A 20,201-nucleotide genomic window follows, 5' to 3' on the forward strand; every position below is an offset into this window, starting at 1 on the left:
AAAGACTGTACTCGGAGGGAATGCAAACCACCAAAAGAAACAACTAATGGCGGACTGCAAAGTTGCAAGCCTGAAGAGCCATCCTGCAAAGAAGGTAAGATTTTGTGCCTCCTTGTTTGTTGATGTACCACATGATCATGGTATTGTCTGTGAAGATTCTTACAGGGCCTGGAACCCAAAAAGACTGGAAGGCATGAAAGGCCAGAAAGAGAGCTAAAGAGAGTTCTCATCTCATTAATACCGACATGGTCTGACAGTTGCTGATGAGACTAAATTACCTGGACGTTGAGGTTGTTGGAAGAAGCTTCCCAACCTTGATCAGATGCATCTGTGTACAGCTCCTGAGTAAGAAGATGAACCTGAAAAAGCACACCTGGATTCAGGCATATTTGGTGAACCCAGCAGTGGAGCTTGAGCTTGAGACAGGGCAAGAGAGGGAATGGAAAATCCACAGGATGACAGTACTGAAGCCAAGCAATCATTGAAATTTTCTCATATGAAGCTGGATGAAGGGAACCATGGGAAAAGTGGATGCCATGAACCCTAGAGCTCGCAAAAAATTCCCTTGCAGGAAGGACAGAGGGAGAAGTCACACAAAATAGGCAGGCCAAGAAAAGACCTTGGGGAGGGAGACAAGTCATCACTGGTATGGTCTGAATCTTGCATCCCAAAAACACTTGATCCTTAGAGAGGGCCAACGCAGAGTTCTCTGAGATTTAAGGTGATCCCCACAATACGAAGAAGAAGCATAGTGAAGTGATTATCAAGACTGCTGAGAGGAGGCCAAATCAAAATGCCATCCAAGTAAGGGAATATTTGAATACCCTGAAATCTGCTAAAACCTACCACTGGCACCAGACATTTGGTGAAGACCCTTGGAGCTGTAGAAAGACCAAAAGGCAAAGCAGACAACTGGTAATGTGAGGGTGAAACAGAGAAACGTAAAAACTTCCTGAAGAGAGGACAAATAGGAATATGCAGGTATGCATTTTGCAAATCCAGGGAAGGCAGAAAAGCCTAGAGGAAACTATACCTGGACAGACATCCTGAAGGAAGAAACTTTGAGACAGGACTAGAATCCAGAGTCTACTCCTCATGGAAGGACAGACTAGAAATGGTGTTGGAATTATGGTAAGGAGAATTATTCTCAAAACAGTGAAAGATGTTGTCAGAACTAGTGACAGATTTATGACAGTCAGATTTGTGTAAAGATGAGACAACATTCATAATCTCAGTCTATGCCAACAGCAGGATTGTGATGGTAAAAAAAAGAACGCAGTCAGTCAGCAGCTGCAGGATCTATTAGATAAAGCAGGACAATACGAGTTGGTGTTGACAATGGGGGACCTGAATGCTCAACATCAGGAAGTAGATAACAGGACAGTAGACACTGCCTGGGTCCATACACATGGGATGGCAGGAATAATGGATAGGCCATTCTAGACTTCTGTCTGGCAAATGGCTTGATGGTATTTGGCACAGGATTCAGCAAAACAGAGTCAAAAGATCACATAGAAGGGTGGCCAAAATGCAACTCAGGTAGACTTCCTCCTAGTAAGGAAAGGGCACTGAGGTAGAATAAGAGACTGCAAAAGTCATCCCCAGTGAAATAGCCATCCCACAGCATAAACCACTTATGGCCACAATCAGCTGCAAGCAGTGGTCGAGAAGGCAAGAATTCAAGGAAATATTTGGGAATCTAGCACCTCAGGAAGTGGGGGAAATAGGGGGAGTCAAAGAAGAAAAAGAATGTCAGCGTGTCAAAACAGGATGTGTGAAGACTATAGCACAGATAAGTGGCTGAGCCATATATGGAAATAAAGTACTTAAGGAAAGCTAGGGGTGGAATGCAGGAAGTTATCAAAAGAAAGAAAGAAAGAAAGAGCAGGGAAAAGTGGGAGATGGAACAGATGGACCAAACTAAGAAAGAGTACTGGTTAGATAAAGAGTCAAAGACAGCAGTCACAATAGCAAAGAAAAAGGCATCACTGGCAATCTGCCAGCTTCTGGAAAGTGACTCAGCAGATGGCACAAAGGAGCTTTACCCGATTGCAAGACAGACAGGAGATAGTCATCAGACACCATTCATAAGGGATGCCATCAACAACCTGCTCAGCAGTCTCCAGGACATCAAAGACAGATGAAAGAAACACTTCACCGCTTCTGCATAAAGAAAACTCCACATAAGCTGTACTGCCCTATACACGGCCTGTGATGAAAGTGGAAGGAGACTCCTCCCTAGAAGCTAGAACAGGACTAAGGAAAATTTAGTCAGGAAAAGCAGCAGCCTCATATGAGGTCATGAGCAGATGATCAAGACGTTGACTGAGTTGGGGAGAAATGGTTCCTGATGTACTCATAGCAGTATGGAGAGAGAGGTGTATCCCAGATGACTACAAAATAATTATTTTAATGCCAGTGTAAAATAAAGGGGACATTCACTGCATGAAACTGCTGGAGAGGATGACTGCTAAACAAATACTCAAAATAGTACAATGTAAGGTGGGGGTTGAGCAATATGGATTCAGATCAGGATGAAACACAAATGACTCAATGTTTGCTGTGAGACAGCCTAGAAGAAGCTAGAGATGAAGAAACAGTATAACTGGCATTTCCTAGACCTGAAGAAAGCATATAACAAGGTTCTAAGAAAACTGATTTGGGCAGTCTTGTGACAGTTCAAAGTCCTAGGAATACTGGTATAATTAATGCAGGCTATGTACATGGACCCCATAAACAAGGTGCAAGCAGTGTTTGGATTCACAGAGGGGTTCCCAGTAGAAGCTGGGTATATCAGCATTCAGCTCTGAGACCATTGCTGTTCATACCGGTGACGGACTACATCAAGCAACTTGGATGAAAAAGATAAACAAAAAGCTGCAGTATGCAGACAATGTGGCACTACAAGCAGACTCTGAACAGGAACTTCAGCAAATGTTGGGGGGAATGCAATGCAAAACTGAAGACATGTGGGATGAAATGGAGCATCAGCAATATAGTTTTCAAGGCAGCAAATGGTGAAAATCAGAAGATGACGAAAATTGAGGCAGAAGGTAAATAGTGGAGCAGCAGAACAGTTAGGTATCTGGGACGTGGATAAACAGAAAAAGTAAGATGGGTTACAGCCAACTAGCAGACAGTGTCATGGGTAACGTGTGACAAAAAATGCCAAAGAAACTGAAAAGTAAGGTGTACAAAACAGTAGTGCAACCAGTACTTCTATATAGTACAGAAACCTGGGCAGTAAAGGCAGAGCATCTGAGGAAGGTAGAGGTGATTGAGATGAAGTGCCTGGCATAAGTGGCAGGATGCACACTGTGGGACAGACAAAGAAATGGCAATATCAGAGTAAAAGCCAAAGCGGCACCAAATATATAGAAGGTAAATGAGAACAGATTACTATTGCTAAGGCACAAGTGCAGGAAAGCAGAAGGCAATCTGGTGAAGTAGACTGGGAAGAGGCAAGAGGAAGGAAAGAGGAAACAAGGACATCCAGCAAAGAGACAGCTGGATTGCGTGTGAAGACCTACGACTGTCAGGGAAGACTGTCAAAAAGGTAAAGTGGACTGAATCAACAGAGGTGGTGGCAGTTGACAAGATACCCTGACCCCATGTAAAAAAAAAATGTGAAAAAGGGGGCTAATAATAATGATGATTAACAATGAGGGGGTTACCTGCCAATTCTAGTAGTGCACCTAAAACATGATATTCTGGTAAGACTAAAACGTCTGCTATGGATCTATTTACTTATTCAGTTATTAAACAAAAAAATCCCTCAAAACATCTTCACCCATCAGTTTCAGCTATACTACATGGGCTACATTATTTTTTATATATTTGTGGTAGACAAAACATTCAACCTGTAGAAAGCACAGAAAATTATTTTCTTCCCCCTTGTTCAGCACTATTCAAGGAGGTGATAGGGAGCACTTTTAAAGAGTAAGAGCTGAACCTAACAGATAAAAGACGACAATCTTCATTTTGTTCTTGCTATTAAAGCACACAGCATGAACTTTAATCAGCACTTTCCTCACTAGCAGGCAGTACATCATAGCACCATTTTGTGTTAATGGCCTATGTCATCAAGACCAGATAGTGCAAAACTGGCAGAACACCACTGAAGACTGAAAGATCTGCACTGCAGGCAAAATAATTTTACAGCGTGAACTATCAAGACATACTCCTGAGGTGGTCTCAATAACAGTGTTTTTAAACAATTTTCCAGCCCAGCAGTGTGCATACACACCATTACAAATACTATTGAACCCGTTTAGTTTCACTAAACTGGTTCAAGGTACATACTGAAAGTCTGGAAATAAGCTGTGGTGCTCAGAGTGGTCAGCCACTGAACTAATGAACCATTAACCAGAACTGCAAAATGTTTTTCTGCTAACATCGACTCTGTATACTTTGTCACTTCATATTTCCTTAATAAAATAACAAAATCCAACTACTATATGTTGCTTTATTTTAATTGCCATATGTTTGCCAAAATATCATGTTTGTAACAATCAAATGAGGTGCACTAGAAAAATGAAGTATAAGGAAGAAGGACAGCCGCAAAGTGAACAGTAAATGTACACTCCACTTTACAACAGTCTCATTCTGCTACTGCAAGACATCTGAAAACTAAAAGTCAGACCTAGCAGCAAAGAGTGGTTTTAAATCTCTGCCTACCACACAGCAGGGTCACTTGATCAGACAATGCTATACAAGTGATAAAAAACAGAAAGCTAAGCAATTATGAATGGATATACAGATCATAATCATATCGCTAGATTTTGTTTGAAGGTCAGAGCTCAGAAGCAAGGAAATTCACAGCTGTACAAGAACCCTGCTGTCACCAGTGGATGTTGCTCTAGAAAGAAAATGATAAAAGTGGAAAAGGTGTGGGGCTGAACAGGAAACATATCAGAAATATGTTAAGTGCTGAAAAAAAAAAATGTGATCTTACCAAGGAATCCAGTGAATGAAATGAATATTATGGAAAGCCAGTGAACAGAATTCAATTTTGTATACACTTAAATTATGACAAAAAAGGCAATCTAAAGACTTCAGTGCCATCAGATCAACCTAAGCTTATTAGTAACATTCAGTGTTACTTATGGCAGCCAAAGCACAAGTTCATGACATGAAGAAAGACTTAAGTATTTAAAACACAGAATGCCAAATTTGAAGCCATGCGAACATTACCTCTTTGTCATTCCACTCATTGAAACGGACAGCTTTCTTTTCATCTTGAATCCAGGATTTGATTTTCAGCATTATGTCCTAACAATTAAAAAAAGAAAACTCAATGAGCAGACAAAATAACCAGCAAGACATTAGACAATTATTTCTTCAAAGTAAGGTCTTGCAGTGCAAAAATGAGAATATGTACTGTGTTGTTCATGTTCAAATCAGACAGCTATGAGAAATATATTTTTTACATTAAGTCCCTAATTACATTCTTACTTAATTTCAGGTTTACATACAGGTTACACACATTGTGGCAAAAGTCAGAGAAATAAACTGAAAACTGTATCTATAAAAGGTGTCAGAAATACTCTTAGCATACCCAAAAATTAAGCGCTTAATCCTTTAAACAGTATTGTATATTACACGTGAACATTTCTTAGATGCAATATTACATCTTCGACAGTGGCCAGACCTAAAGGCAACATAATTATAACAATGAAGGAATAATGTGAATGAAGGAAAAATTCTGGCAGGGAATTGGATACAATTGTAGTAAATGAAATACAGTCTACTACTGTTGACCCAGCCTCAAAAGAAATTAATTCAGATAGTCAAAACCTCTTTTGTGTACTGTATTAATTTTTGGCAACACCTCCTCCCTCCCTCTAAAAAAGTGAAACCTGCCAAAGCTTCAATTACACAATGGCAAGAACCCTTGCACTGGTGACCTCCAACCAGCTGCATTCACTTTCAGAACATCTCTCTCCGCAGGAAATCTAAAGGCCTTTTAGTTAGCAAGCTAGTGTGCATTCAGAAGGAGCAACTGCAGGAAAAGCCAATGCGCTTTGTTTCTACGGCCTTTCCACACAGAAAGATTAATCATCTGTGAAATGGAAACGGCAAACAGCAAGTGACACAAACTGAACCCTTCAAGCTTTTCCTCATCAGTTTGGTGGCTATGAATCTGAAAGCTGCGTGTGGCAAGGTTCTCTTTACAGGCAGGTGTTAATAAAAGGCACACAGGTCTTTAAGGTCAAACTTAGATCATAGAGAAGTGGTTGGTTTAAGGGTCACTGTTTCCATGTGGATAATTTATGCTTTTTTATAGAAAAAGTTTCCTGCAAAAAGAAGTTCTTCAATTTTGCAGATGCACTTCTGTAATGCATAGTAATGCATATAAATATGCAGTAAAAGAGAAATATTATCATCTGTAAACTAAACTGCACTTGAAAATTGGTCATATTTTTTCTCTGTAAAATAAAGCTTTTCAAAGGTTATGTCTAGTGTTTATACACAATTTCTAACTGTAATCTGCCTTCGCAAACCTAATAAGATTTTTTTGAAAAAGCACAAAGTCTTTTTCTGTGTAAGAATGAACATTACACTGTAGAAGCACATTTTACTTTCAGAATTTAAATTCTGGTAATGTGACAGACGACTTCCTTTACAAAATCAAAATGTGCTGTATTACAAACGGGTAACAATGACACAAAATGTACAGCCTAGCTATCAGCCATTCTTTAAGCCTTAAAAGGCTTCCCATAGATTTCATTTGGCAATGCACATACAACCTTTGACAAGCAATGTAGACCATTTTTATTCACTGCCTACAATTGTCAGCAATTATGTGCGTCACTGGCCACCTGCAAATTCTGAATGCTTGCAAGAGTGATCAGAAAATATCCTAATGCTGGAGGAGATTAATCTAAAGAAAGTGCCTCTTCTTTAATAGATCCAGCAGGTGAAATGGACCAGCTGGTTACAGTGACAACTGATAAGGGCAACCACGTGCAGGCTAGCTACAAGTTAAATGCTGACATTGTCTCTTCTGTTTTTAAAATGTTTATACATATAACTACAATTTTTCATGAAAAAATATTTTGGGATGGGAGGATATGCTCACTTTTATACTAGTAAACACTTGTGGCTAAGACAAAGCTAGCTACTAAACCAAGCACGTTTATTTCTGTCCGAAGCTCCATGCCTTTTTTAAACATCCCTATTAAATCGAAATTTAGACACTGGCAAAGATACATATACATCAACAGAAAATGAGTGACATTCTGATTTTCAAGCAGTATGCATATACATTTTCTTTTTAACAACTATTCAGTTCAACATTACATAAACTGCATTTCTTGCATTCCCTTAAACGAGTTCTCTTCCTGAACATTATTCTGTGCGTATTCTTACCACAAACTCTTTTTTTTACTTCTACATAATTTGCCACTTCTCTTTTCTAAGGATCAGTCTCTCCACCTCTCATCTATTTTGCATTATTCAGGTACTTCAACTACAGCTGGCTTGGATTTTTATTTCCATTTTTTTAGTAATTGCTTTTTTGGTGGGCAATAGCATTAAACTTATTGATCTTACTATATCTAAGCATTTCAGATCCTGTGTTCAAACTCAAATAATTTCCCTGGTTACAGCCATTTGTTTTCACAACATTTCTGACAAAATACTCTGCATAGATTTTTTTTTAATCTGTCAACTTGTTATACTGCTAAAAACATGTTCCCAGTTACCTCTCTGTTTCCCTTCATTTCTCCATCATTTGCCATCTACCTGAGGAAAAATTCTCCGAGGTCTGCTTGGGGTACAAAAATACCTATCCAAACATCTTAAACATTCTGGATTTGTTGTATAACCTTTCCATTCTCTTCCCAATCTTCTCTAAACTTCACTGATTGATTCTTAACATTATCTTGCCATAGTTTACACGTCTTAATATCGCTTTCTTCACAGCAGCTTTGGTTCTAGCCTCAGCTCTCTACCACTGCAGGTGTTTCATCTAGCTCTCCCCTATTCCCTTTCCTCTTTACCTATAATTAGTTATCAATCCCTGGTAGGGAAGGCCGTCTCTGACCTACAGTCCAACCATCTGCTTGGCCTCATCCTACTCTATTACCTTTAATTCTCTAGTCATTTGGTTGCAATACCTTGGTTATTTTGCTAATTTTCTCCAGTAAATTGTAGCTCCTCTTGCCTATTTTCTATACCACTAATTGAACTCACTGCTGTCAGTGAAATCTCCTTTCTCCATTTCTGTGTTAGCTTAGCTCTTAGAACACTTTCTGCTAATACATGAATGTAAAATTTTGTACAGCTATTATTTTCATTATGAACCTGCTTCCAAAATGCTTTTCGTTCCTTATTTCCCAAACGTCTTGCCATTTCATCATCGTCCCTTTCCTTCTTGATTTATAACCTTCAGCTTGTATTACGTATAAAAGCCTTAAAGGCATAGCTCTAAAATATCCCATAAAATCAAGCAATCCTAAACCACCATGTTCAATGCTGAAGATCAACTCTTGTTCTCGTCTACTCCCAAATACATTATTTCAACTCTATTATTATCCACAACTTCTCCCCTGGTTCATAAAAATATATTTGACCTGTATATAAAGATAAAAGGACTAAAAACAGTTTCACTACTTCTACCTTGCTATCCACAACCATAACCAAGAGATCCATTTCTTTCCATTTTTTTATTCTCTTTTGTTTAGTCTATTCCCACATGTCCATAGCTAACAGAATCCTTTTTAATCCATATACCTAAATAATTCAACTTTTCAGGTATACATAAAAGTGGGTATTGCTGAAACAATTCATGTGTGATATGGTTCACAGCTATAGCATTTGTTTTATTTTCATTAATTTTATATTCCAAAAAGACCTGACACAATCTTAAAATTTCCATAAGATGAAAATGTCCTTTTCTAAATTTTTCAAGGACAAAATACAATCTGCAAATAAAGCTAGTGTTTATTCATTACCAGATCAGTTGTATCCTTGAACATGTGACCCCCCACCTTTTTCACTGCCAAAAGCTCTAAATATAGACTAATTTTCAACCCTTCTCAATGCCTCTCCCTCTCCTCTATCCTTACAATGTACCTTCCTGACCGAACCCTCAGATCTAATAATCAAAACCTCCTTGAAATATACAAACCATCACATATCCCTGGGCAACTTCTTCTATCTTTCTCCCTTGCAAGAAAATGGAATTCACTTCCTCCCCACATCTGTACTACACAAGATCTTTCCTCTTTTAACTCTTTGCTCCATTCATATCTTACCACTACCTCGGAATGCTCCTGCTCCCATCCTTCCTAACTTCCTCCTTACTCCTCCTACTGGTTTACCCTAGCTTAGGTAGGCAATCTACTTGCCACACAAGATAAAATGTATATTCTCTATTTAGGGTTCTATACTACTTGTGTAACTCAACTCTGTATAACATTATGTATTAACTACTGCTAGTTTGTTTTTGGAACATACTGTATTAACTCTTGGAGTTACTTCTTGATGATCTCTTGTATGTACATACGACAGAGCTGTTACTGTATTAACTCTTGGTATTACTTCTTGCTGATTTTTTAAACATATATACTATGGAGCTTTTCTCCCTGGGCCTACATTGAACAAGGGCTCATCTTAGTCCAATGGACCTTCCCGGTTAAACTGCAAATAAATAAATAAAGCAAATACGGGGGAAAGACAACATCCCTGCCTTGTTCCACTCTTCAAACACAGCTTGTTGTAGTGGAACCATTTCACCTTATTTCACTGCTCCAAACCCTCATATTTCCTCCTAATTAGCCTTATTATTCTATCAGAGAATGCAAATGTTACCATTGCCCTAATCATAAAATCCCAACTGACTATCAACTATTTACTCTGCAGGAATACTCACCAAAAATAGCAATGTTTTCTAACAGTCTGCCTCCCTCTGGATTACCACTGTTCTATTAATGTTGCTCAATTTTTGCCTCCTCTCCACAAAACCACAATGATCCAAAGCTATGATTTTTGGCAACATCTTTGCTGTGCTCCTAGTATAGATAGAAACACTTTACAATTATTGTTTAAAAATAAAATGGCTCTACATGAAGTTTGGACTGAAGGGTCTTTACCCTCTTTGGATAATACAGTCACCACAGCTTTCTTGCAAGATGCTGCTACTCCCATACTTTTAAAACATTGTTAAACAAAACTTTCCAGATCTTTAGCACTTTCTTCCCTCCCAACTTCCAAACTTCCACAGGAATAATATCTGTTCCTAGAGACTTCCCTATCGATTGATTATGCATCACTGTTTTTTATCTCCTCTCTTCCTATCATAGCTATTAACTTCTGGGCCTCCTCTTCCTCTAACCCTGACATAATTAAGTCTTCCATAAATATTTCCATTTGTGACTTTTTTGGTTTCCACATTCCACTGCTTTATACAGATGACCACAACATTTCTGAAATATCTAATACCTTTATTGGAGCTCTGGTTATTTGTCTTATTATAGGCTCTCTAAGTTTGGTGATGACCCTTTCTACTGTCTACGTTGTCATGTTAAACATTTTTGAGCACTGGAGTATCAAAAATGTATGCTTTCTAAACTCATGCATGTTATTCAAATACTCCCTTATTTTCCCTTTAACACTCTGCAGGTGCTGCTGTTCTTGTTCTGTGACTGTGAGATATCCATTATTCCACAATACTTTTAACTTTTGCCAACTTCCTGTTTTTAAATTTCATTTTCATTTTATCCCACTCACCAGCTATTCCTTCTGAATAAATATCTATTTTGCGTAATAATTCTCAAATCTACTCACTCGTTTACTATACTTTCATTTCTATGTCACCCTAATACAGATTCACTATTGCAAATCAAGTTCCAGTCCCCATCCATAAATACTATTCTCTGCTGAAAGCTGATCATTTCTCCAAAAACTCACTTAAGCTCCATAACAGCAGTTTTAAGTGGAATATAACTAATGCCAGCACAATCCTCTTCTTCTGCCACTAACCCCTTACTGCCACAAATATACTCATTATTGCAGACACTCTTGTAATCAGTATCTTCTTCTTCTTCTTTCGGCTTTTTCCTGGTTAGGGGATGCCACAGCGGATCACTTGTCTGCTTGTGATTGGCAGTGGCGTTTTACAGTGTCGAGTTGCCAGCCCGGCGTCCAACCTTCCACAGTTTTACAGTGTCGAGTTGCCAGCCCGGCGTCCAACCTTCCACAGAAGGCACACACACACACATGCCCGCCCGCACTCATGAGTAGGGCCAATTTAGAGTGTTCACTCCACCATTTTATAGTAATCCCATCTAGGACTAAAGTTATATATTTCAAAATAAAAAGTGCCTCCTTATACAGAAGCTTCTTCTCAACATTAATAATCTCATTTTGTTTTTCTACTTTTTCTAAAACTGCCCTGTAAACCCTCAGGATCACCACCATGACATTGTAAAAAATGTTGTGCAAGAGGGCTTTCAAGTTTCTTATTTTTTGTGTCTCTGACATGCTTGTGCAAGAGGGCTTTCAAGTTTCTTATTTTTTGTGTCTCGGACATGCTCCTACACATACAACTTGAAAGCCCTCTTACTTTCCTCCTATATAAAACATATCACAAGAAGGTGATCCTTTTTCTCTGTCCCTGATATTCTATTAAATCAAGAACCACCCCATTTTTCACATTTGCTACATGGGTTAGGGGTGTCGTGTCAACTGCTGCTATCTTTGTCATGACTCAATGCCAGCATCCCACCTTCCTCGACAGTCTTGCCTGACTGTTGCAGGTTTTCTTTCACACAATCCATCCATCTCTTTTGATGGACACCTTCGTTTCTTCTTGCCTTCTTTCCATCTGTCCTAAATCTTCTTCACCAGATTGTCTTCTGCTTTTCTGTACATGTGTCCAAACCACTGTAATATGTTCTCTTTGACTTTCCCTACAACTGCAGCTACTTTGGCTTCTGCTCTGATGTCTTCATTTCTCAGACTTCTCGTAGTGTGCATCCTACTACTTTTTTTCCTGTTGTTCAAGCATTTTCCTTTGGAACAATGGAAAATGTTTCACTTGCAACTTGCAAAGCCTCTCTGTAGGTTTTGCTATTGTCAGAACAATGAGAAGCACAGTCCCTTCCGCTTGCTGGCTCACTCTGTTGGCTAAACTTTATTTCTTCTGTAGGTTGTACTGCACCAAAAAGGCCTTTGATTACCCAGAATAAAAATTCTGAAGATAAGATACATCAGCTTGCATTTCAAAGCTGCCTCATGACATTCCCTGATTGCTGGAAAAACACGCCTTTTTTCTGCCTGATGTACAGTTAATAATCACTTTCCACAAACACTCTGGGGTTCCCCATTTTAATACATTTCTTTCATACCACAGTTTTGCAAGGAGCAGCTCTTCCTGATGACATGACTGTATCTTTACTAACAAAGGTCTTGGCTGCTCGATCATGGACAGGTTTGGAGCATACACATGATATGCCATTTCAATAAACAAATACTGCTGTGGAATACTAGTACAGCTGTACTTTCATAAAATTAACCATTCTTCCAGTTTCTCTGGCACAGCAGAACAACTCTTTCTGCAAGCTCTGTCTTTTAATGTTACTATTTTTAAAACAGCTCTTTTTGAGAAGCCTCAAGCTCAGGCAAGTCTTTCTTCATTTTAGCCCCTGATTTTTACAGTTTTATAAGCTCATCTGAATAGCTAGTTAAAATGTATTTTTCCAGTTTTTTATTTGTCTGTATATATTCTTTCAGGGTTTAACTTACTCTGATTGCATTTGACTTTCTCCAAACTTCTTTTTTGCTGGCATTTCAGCCAATGACAGAATTGTATTCAGTTTGAAAGCCATTACTAGTTTCGTTTTTCACAACTGCAATTTTCACACTGGGACAGTGCTACTCAACCTGTTCATAAGTGCACAGCCATCTTACAAGTTGAATTAAACTCCAGGCTTATACACATTTAAGGAAAACTTTACTGGAAAGATGCCGCTAGGAGTCACTACTACTACTATGACGTTAAACTAAAATGAAACACAATGTGAAAATTCCTTATAAAGACATCTAAAATCACAGGTAAAGGAAAATAAGGGGATACACGGCCAGTGAATTTTTTCATAAGGGTGCTGCAAGGTTGACCAAGGAATGATGGGAAGGCTAAATGGTCACATGCCAACACGACAACACTTTTCCTGAGAAGAGGGTACAGGTCAACATGTTATTCTATGGTTCCTAGTAGTGACAGGATTAATACAATCCCACTAAACACATTGGAAAGGGGTACAAAAACTGCCCCAAAAGAAATGTGCAATGACTGTGCACATAAATACCTCAATAATGTAATTAAATGTTCACAAATTCCCCTAATTCTCAAGAGTAGGGCATACAACATTAGTTCAGGGGCACTGCTAAATTTGAGACGTTGCTCAGTGCCACCCTCAAACTCTTGCTTCTGTGATACAAGAGAGCAAATTAGATGCTGGATGACATATGCAGTTGATGGACCTTGGCTGAAAAACATATTAAAAAGACTTCCAAAAAAGTGTACTTCTACACATTTTTACTGACACTGCTGCAAGGTAAAGAATTTAAAAACATCCCAGTGATGCAACAGATTTCAGCCTGCAAAGTGAGTGACACATATGGGCAGCTGACAGGCCATGCAAACAGATAAAGGCAGTGTAATCAAGGGTCTGCCTTTCTCACTACTACTGGAAATAAAGGGGAAGATAACAGGTGTCCAGTATAACTTGATCCTCTAAAACAAACTGGCAAACCGATATACATGACCCTCAAATGGTCCAAGGAGGGTTCAGCACACAAACATCACTTCTGTGAAAGAGAAGAGCATCTAGTTACCCAAATAAAGGAAATCTATTACTGTTCCACCCTTAAACACTGCCATTGTCACTAGAGGGGTCCTCTGAAATATAATGACCACTGTTTTCACCTGTAATTGGAATAAATTATGACTCTCAAAAAGAGTTCCCTTTGGTTGAGAGAATGCTGTATACGAACAGGATATATTACGCTACCAGGCATTATAGATTTCAGGTGACAGCTAGAAGTAATGCTTTGGTTTGTGAAAGGAATAAGATCCCCCCAAATATTTTATATATATGCATATATATATATATATATATATATATATATATATATATATATATATGTATATATATATATATATATATATATATATATATATATATATATATATACATACATACATACATGCACACACACACATACATATATACACACATACATACACACACATGCACACTATATATACATATATATATATATATATATATATATATATATATATATGTGTGTGTGTGTGTGTGTCTGCTTGTGAGCATAGTGATGAACACTGACACATCCAAATGTCAATGTTAATAGTGTTGACCACAAAAGGACAACAATGCAAATGTCGACAGTACAACTTCCATGTGCGAGGAAAATCCTCTCTGCCTGCAACACACACCAAATTGCCCCATACACTCCCCTGCTAATTAAAATCACACAGTTACAAGGGAAGGGGCATATTCCCCAACCCCGGAGAGTGTTCATGTTGCATACCTGTCAGTCATTTGCATTGTCGACTAAATTATGCCAGCAAAACAGGTGAGAACATAGGAACTTCAACCAAAGTCACTGCTCATATACACAACATATTATAAATATATATATATATATATATATATATATATATATATATATATATATATATATATATAAATATATATATCTACATATATACACACACATATATATAATTTTTTATTCATATTACTTATTTATTGATTTATTTGACATTTGTTAACCAGGTTGGTCCAACTGAGCTCAAGCCCATTTTCAGTGAAGACCCGAGGAGAAAAGCTCCAGTGATACATATGCAATTCTATTAAAAAAGAAAACAAACAGCAGAAAGAGCTACAACAGAAGGGAAAAAAAAAGTTTTTTTTTTGTTTTTTTTTACAGGAATAATAAAATTCTAATTATTAAATATGTAACAGCTATCAAGTCTATGAGAGACAAAACAACTGAATTCATAGAAGTTAAATTATATGCAATGTAGCAGCATGTGGAAGAAGTAGTTTTACGCACCCACTTACTGCATTAGAAAATACGTGCAGATAATTTAATATTTAGTACTAACTTGATTTTTAGTGTTAGTAAATATATTTAGTAGGGGCAAGAGAAGAGTGTTCAAGTATTTGATAGTGTTAGGAAGGAATGAGTAGTAAAGGAAGAATAAAGTAAGTTCTATCAGTAGGGACATATGGTTTACATAAGGTTAACTTATACAAGGAAAAAGGAAATAAAACAAGTTAAACATTTAAACACTTAAAGGTATGGATAAAAGAGGTAAGAAATGGGCAGTAGTTAGACAGGGTAGAGGTTTATGTGGTGTTATGACAGGGGAAAGCGATGATTTGGCTAGATAGTTCTTTAGTTCTTTTTTTGAAACTGATAGTGTGTGTAATGCTTCTTATATTGAGGGGAAGTCTGTTCCAAATGTGGGCTACTGAGTATTACCGTTCTACCTTAGATATTAGTGAGGACTAAATGTTTGTGAGAATTGGAGCAGCATAAAGAAGGCTATACAGTAAGTAGACTTGAGCTAACGAAAGTCTAGAATCAGGGTTTAGGAATTTATTTTTCCTATAAAGAATACACAGTTTTTTTATTATTTTTTTTAATGGATTGTTGGACATGGACATTGAATTTGAGTAGATCATCTACTATTACGTCAAGTAGTTTTGTGTGGGATTCCACATTAATAATAGTTTTATTTAAAGATGAGACAGTGAATGTAGCTCTGAGATGTGAGAGTGACTGCGGGAGAAAGACTAATAGTTTAGTCTTTTTAGCATTTAATATGAGTGGATTGTCTGTGAGCCAGTGTTCAATGGATAGGAAAGAGTTTTGGGTAATACAGTGAAGCTGAGACAGTTTTAGTTTTAGAAGAGGAAATGAGAGTTGAATCCCAGCGTACTGAACAAGAGAAGAATGATGGCAAGAGGTGTAAAGGTCATTGGTGAAGATGAGGATGAACACTTGGTGAACACCTGTATGCATGGGAAGGGAGGGAGAGTAGAATTGCCATCTGACGACATGTGGTCTATTTGAGAGGTAGCTGGAGAACCATTTTAGAGTAGAGGCTGAGAGGTTAAGGTTGGCTAGTTTGGTATGAAGTTTTGAATTGGGTACCGTGTCAAAGGCTTAGGGGGAAAAAAAATTTAAAAACGTACAATAAGCTGGTTGCATAAGTATGCACACCCTTAAACTAACACTTTGCTGAAGCACCTTTTGATTTAATTACAACATTCAGTCTTCTTGGGTACACACCTGCCATCAATTAAAGAGACTCTGATTAACCCCAAATAAAGTTCAGCTGTCCTAGTAGGATTTTCCTGACATGTACTCAGTTACCTCCTACAACAAAAGCAATGGTTCACAGAGAGCTTACAAAGCATCAAAGGGATCTCATTGTTGAAAGGTGTCAGCCAGGAGAAGGGTACACAAAAATTTCCACAGTATTGGATATACCATGGAGCACAATGAAGACGGTCATCAAAAAATGGACAAAATATGGGAGCAACAGTGATGTTGTAAAGAACTGGATGACCCTCCAAAACCGATGAAAAGAAAAGACGAAAACAGGTCAGGGAGGCTGCCAAGAGACCTAAAGCAACACTAAAGGAGCTTCAGGAATTTCTGGCAAGTACTGGTTGTGTACTACATGTGACAACAATCTCCCATATTCTCCATATGTCTGGGCTGTGGGGGTAGGGTTGCAAGACGGACGCCTTTTCTTACACAGAAAAACATCCAGGCTTGGCTAAAATTTGCCAAACAGTACATAAAGTCTCCCAAAAGCATGTGCGAAAATGTGTTATGGTCTGATGAGACCAAGGTTGAACTTTTTGGCCACAATTCCAAAAGGTATGTTTGGTGCAAAAACAACACTTTTATTTTATTTATTTTACTTTTTATTTAAAAAAATAAACAGAGACAGATTTGCCTATGACAACGGAAAAGCATACCCTAAGCCACCAGGTTCTCAAAACAATTATATTGACACTAAAACAAATGACAGTGAAATGTTGGAATCTTTTATCGACGAACAGGACACTAGTTTAAACTTTGAAACATCAAACACGACGAACAGACAAAACAACAGGAATAACAATACATGGGCCGGTCGCTTAAGGAATGGACGACAGCCTACTTCATATCGAAACCAACAGAGTGGTGAACCAACATATAGTTCAGCTCAAGGAAATGACTATGACAACCAGAACTCAGGTGCCATCCCTAAGAGATATGTTGTAAATAATCATAACCAAACTAATCAACAAAATTCATATCAACAACCAAAAAACCAATATGATCTACACAACAAACCAAAGAGATAGAGCAAGAACTAAAACAACCTGAGGTTTTATATAACAATACAGGAGACTTTGTGGTGTATAATTTTTCATGTATTGACATTGATTCTACCCTTGTTGACCTTTTTGCCAGAGGACAAACTTTTGTACCTGGCAAACACATGGACTTGGCACAAAGTATTAAAGACATCAAACTGTTTGTAAGAAAGCTTAACCTCAGTATTCTCTTAGGGGATTCACCAGCAATTAGTCAGCCACTCAAAGTAGTTAGCGAGTATAATCCTACTTTACATCCAACTTTGTCCACATTTGAACAAATTATGGAACTTGACTTACGCAGTATCAAAGACAGTTCACATAATAGAATTTATCAAAATTACAAGAAAGGAAGAAACCTTAGTAAGGAAGAAAATGCAGCGTTATCTACCTTTAAAACATTGAATATTAGGGCTATTAAGCCAGACAAAGGTGGAGGACTTACTCTATTTGATAATTTCGATTATGTTGACAGAGTTGAAAAATTACTGGCTAATGACACATACAAAGAAGTTTCTATAAATGAATTAAACACCGCATATAGGCTTATTAAAGGCTATTACAGTGATTTATTTATGGATGGATATATTGACATAAACAGTTACCAATATATTACCACCATCTGGCCAAAGATTCCCATTATGTTTGCAACTCCAAAAATACACAAAAACATTTCAGATCCCCCACTTAGACCATTAATAGACGGAAGGGACTCTATTACCTATGCTTCAGCTAAATTAGTTGACAGTATTTTGAAAAAATATTTGGTGACTGAAGTTCAAATATGTAAAGACTCTTGGTCTTTCTTGAAGAATCTTGACAACATTATATATAGAGAAGACTTAAACTTCGTCACCATTGATGTGATTGACTTATACACGTCAATCCCTCATTTAGAAGCAATAGAGTGGGTAAATTTATTTTTGGTCAAGAAAGGGGCTCAAGTAAATGAGATATTTACGGTAACAACTTTATTGGATATTATTTTGACAAATAATTTCTTTACATTCAATAATAAACTGTATTTACAAAAATGTGGGGTTGCTATGGGTTCACCTGTAGGGGCCAGTTTAGCAAATACTGTTATGGCATATTGGGAACAACAATACATCCTAAATAACACTGAATGGTTGCCTTTCATCAAGTACTACACCCGCTTTCTGGACGACATCTTCATTTTATTTAAAGGAGATCAGAAAAAAGCAGATAAGTTGTTGAAATTTTTGAACAACACTACTGACTTTTTCAAATTTACATCCAATTTTCAACAACAATCCATAGATTATTTGGACGTAAATTTGGCTAAGGACTATGTTAATAACTTATTCTTTTCTAAAATACACAGAAAGGAAACTTTTTGCAATTCTTATTTGCATTTTAGTAGCCTTCACCCTACTTCACAGAAAAAAGCTATAGTAAAGGGTCAATTAATACGGGCTGCTCGAATGACCACCCGTATTGTAGACTTTGAAATTGAATGTGAACTACTTATGAGTTTCTTCAATGAGAGAGGTTACCCTCTAGATTTCTTAGAATAGATAGTCCAGGAAGTTAGATATAAGAGAATTAGTGGCACTATTCTTCCAATTCTTTACCAACAGGCTGAAAACAATACATCTCTAGGCCATGTAGAAAACCAGGAGTGTCCATTAGATGTAGCAGACAACTCTGAAGTAAGAATAGAACCTATTAATGACTTTAGATGTAGCTTTATAACAACTTACAACATGGACAGTGACATTATTAAAAAACTGTTATTCAAAAACTGGTCATTGATCCAGCAAGATAGGAGCATTTCTAGTAAATTAGTTGAATACCCTAGAATTGTTTACAGAAGAGGTTACAATTTGAAAAATATCTTGGAAAGTAACACCATTAACAATTTTTCTAGAATGAAAGGTATGAAAATTTGTGAAAATTGCAGTATGTGTAAGCATATGTGTAGTGGGGAATTTATCACTATTAACAACAGAAAATATGAAATTAGACACAAATTGAGCTGTTATTCTAAACTCATAGTGTACGTAGCTTCGTGTACACTATGTCCAGCTTTCTATATAGGAAAGACTGAAAGACAGCTCAAAGAAAGAGTCTATGAACACACATATGCTATACAAAACAAAAAAGCTGAAAATGCTCTATTTAAACACATTTCAAGCAACATGGGCCATAGTTTCAAATTTATGGCTCTGGACCAAATCCAGACAAACTTGAGAGGTGGACCATATAACTTACTTTTAGAGGAGCGAGAACTAACTTGGCAGTGGCGTACAAACGCTTTTGTTTATCCGGGCTTAAATGACCACTGCAACATTAGTTGCTTACTAAAATTAAGGAGTCTAAATAGGTAATAATAATAAAATTAATAATATAAAATGAAATTAACACAAATATAATTACCTTCTAGACTTCTAGTTTTAATTCTTAATTCACAACATATTAATGGTATACAAGTTTTTTACTAGTAAATGATTATTATAAAATATATTAATACATTTACTATATATGTGTTATACGTTTGTCTATCTTATCAACATCATGTTTTGACTTGGTATCCTTGTATTAACCATTTATATCTAATATTTATACTTAAAATTGGACTAGGTATTTAATGACTATTTATAGAGTCTTTTAGAGTTTTTTATTGAGTGTATCACATATTATACAATTTATTTGAGAAATATGATGAAATAATACAATAGAATACACATATAAATATAGGATAAAATTATTATTAATCTTTAAATAAATAATTGTTGACATACTTAATGTTTATTATGT

At 37.1% G+C, this 20,201-nt stretch overlaps 1 protein-coding gene across 1 annotated transcript in view; it reads right to left on the minus strand.

Moving 5' to 3' along the window:
* The window catches only part of OLA1 (Obg like ATPase 1), a 1,233,063-nt gene that overhangs the window by 536,049 nt on the left and 676,813 nt on the right, over positions 1-20,201 (minus strand). Inside the window, exon 4 of the mRNA XM_044075354.1 lies at positions 5,194-5,271. Coding sequence (XP_043931289.1) covers positions 5,194-5,271 — 78 coding nt within the window. The remainder of the gene's footprint in view (positions 1-5,193; positions 5,272-20,201) is intronic.

This window comes from Protopterus annectens, chromosome 6.part1 (assembly GCF_019279795.1).
Source record: "Protopterus annectens isolate FY-2018-M chromosome 6.part1, PAN1.0, whole genome shotgun sequence".
NCBI classification, from domain to species: Eukaryota; Metazoa; Chordata; order Ceratodontiformes; family Protopteridae; genus Protopterus; species Protopterus annectens.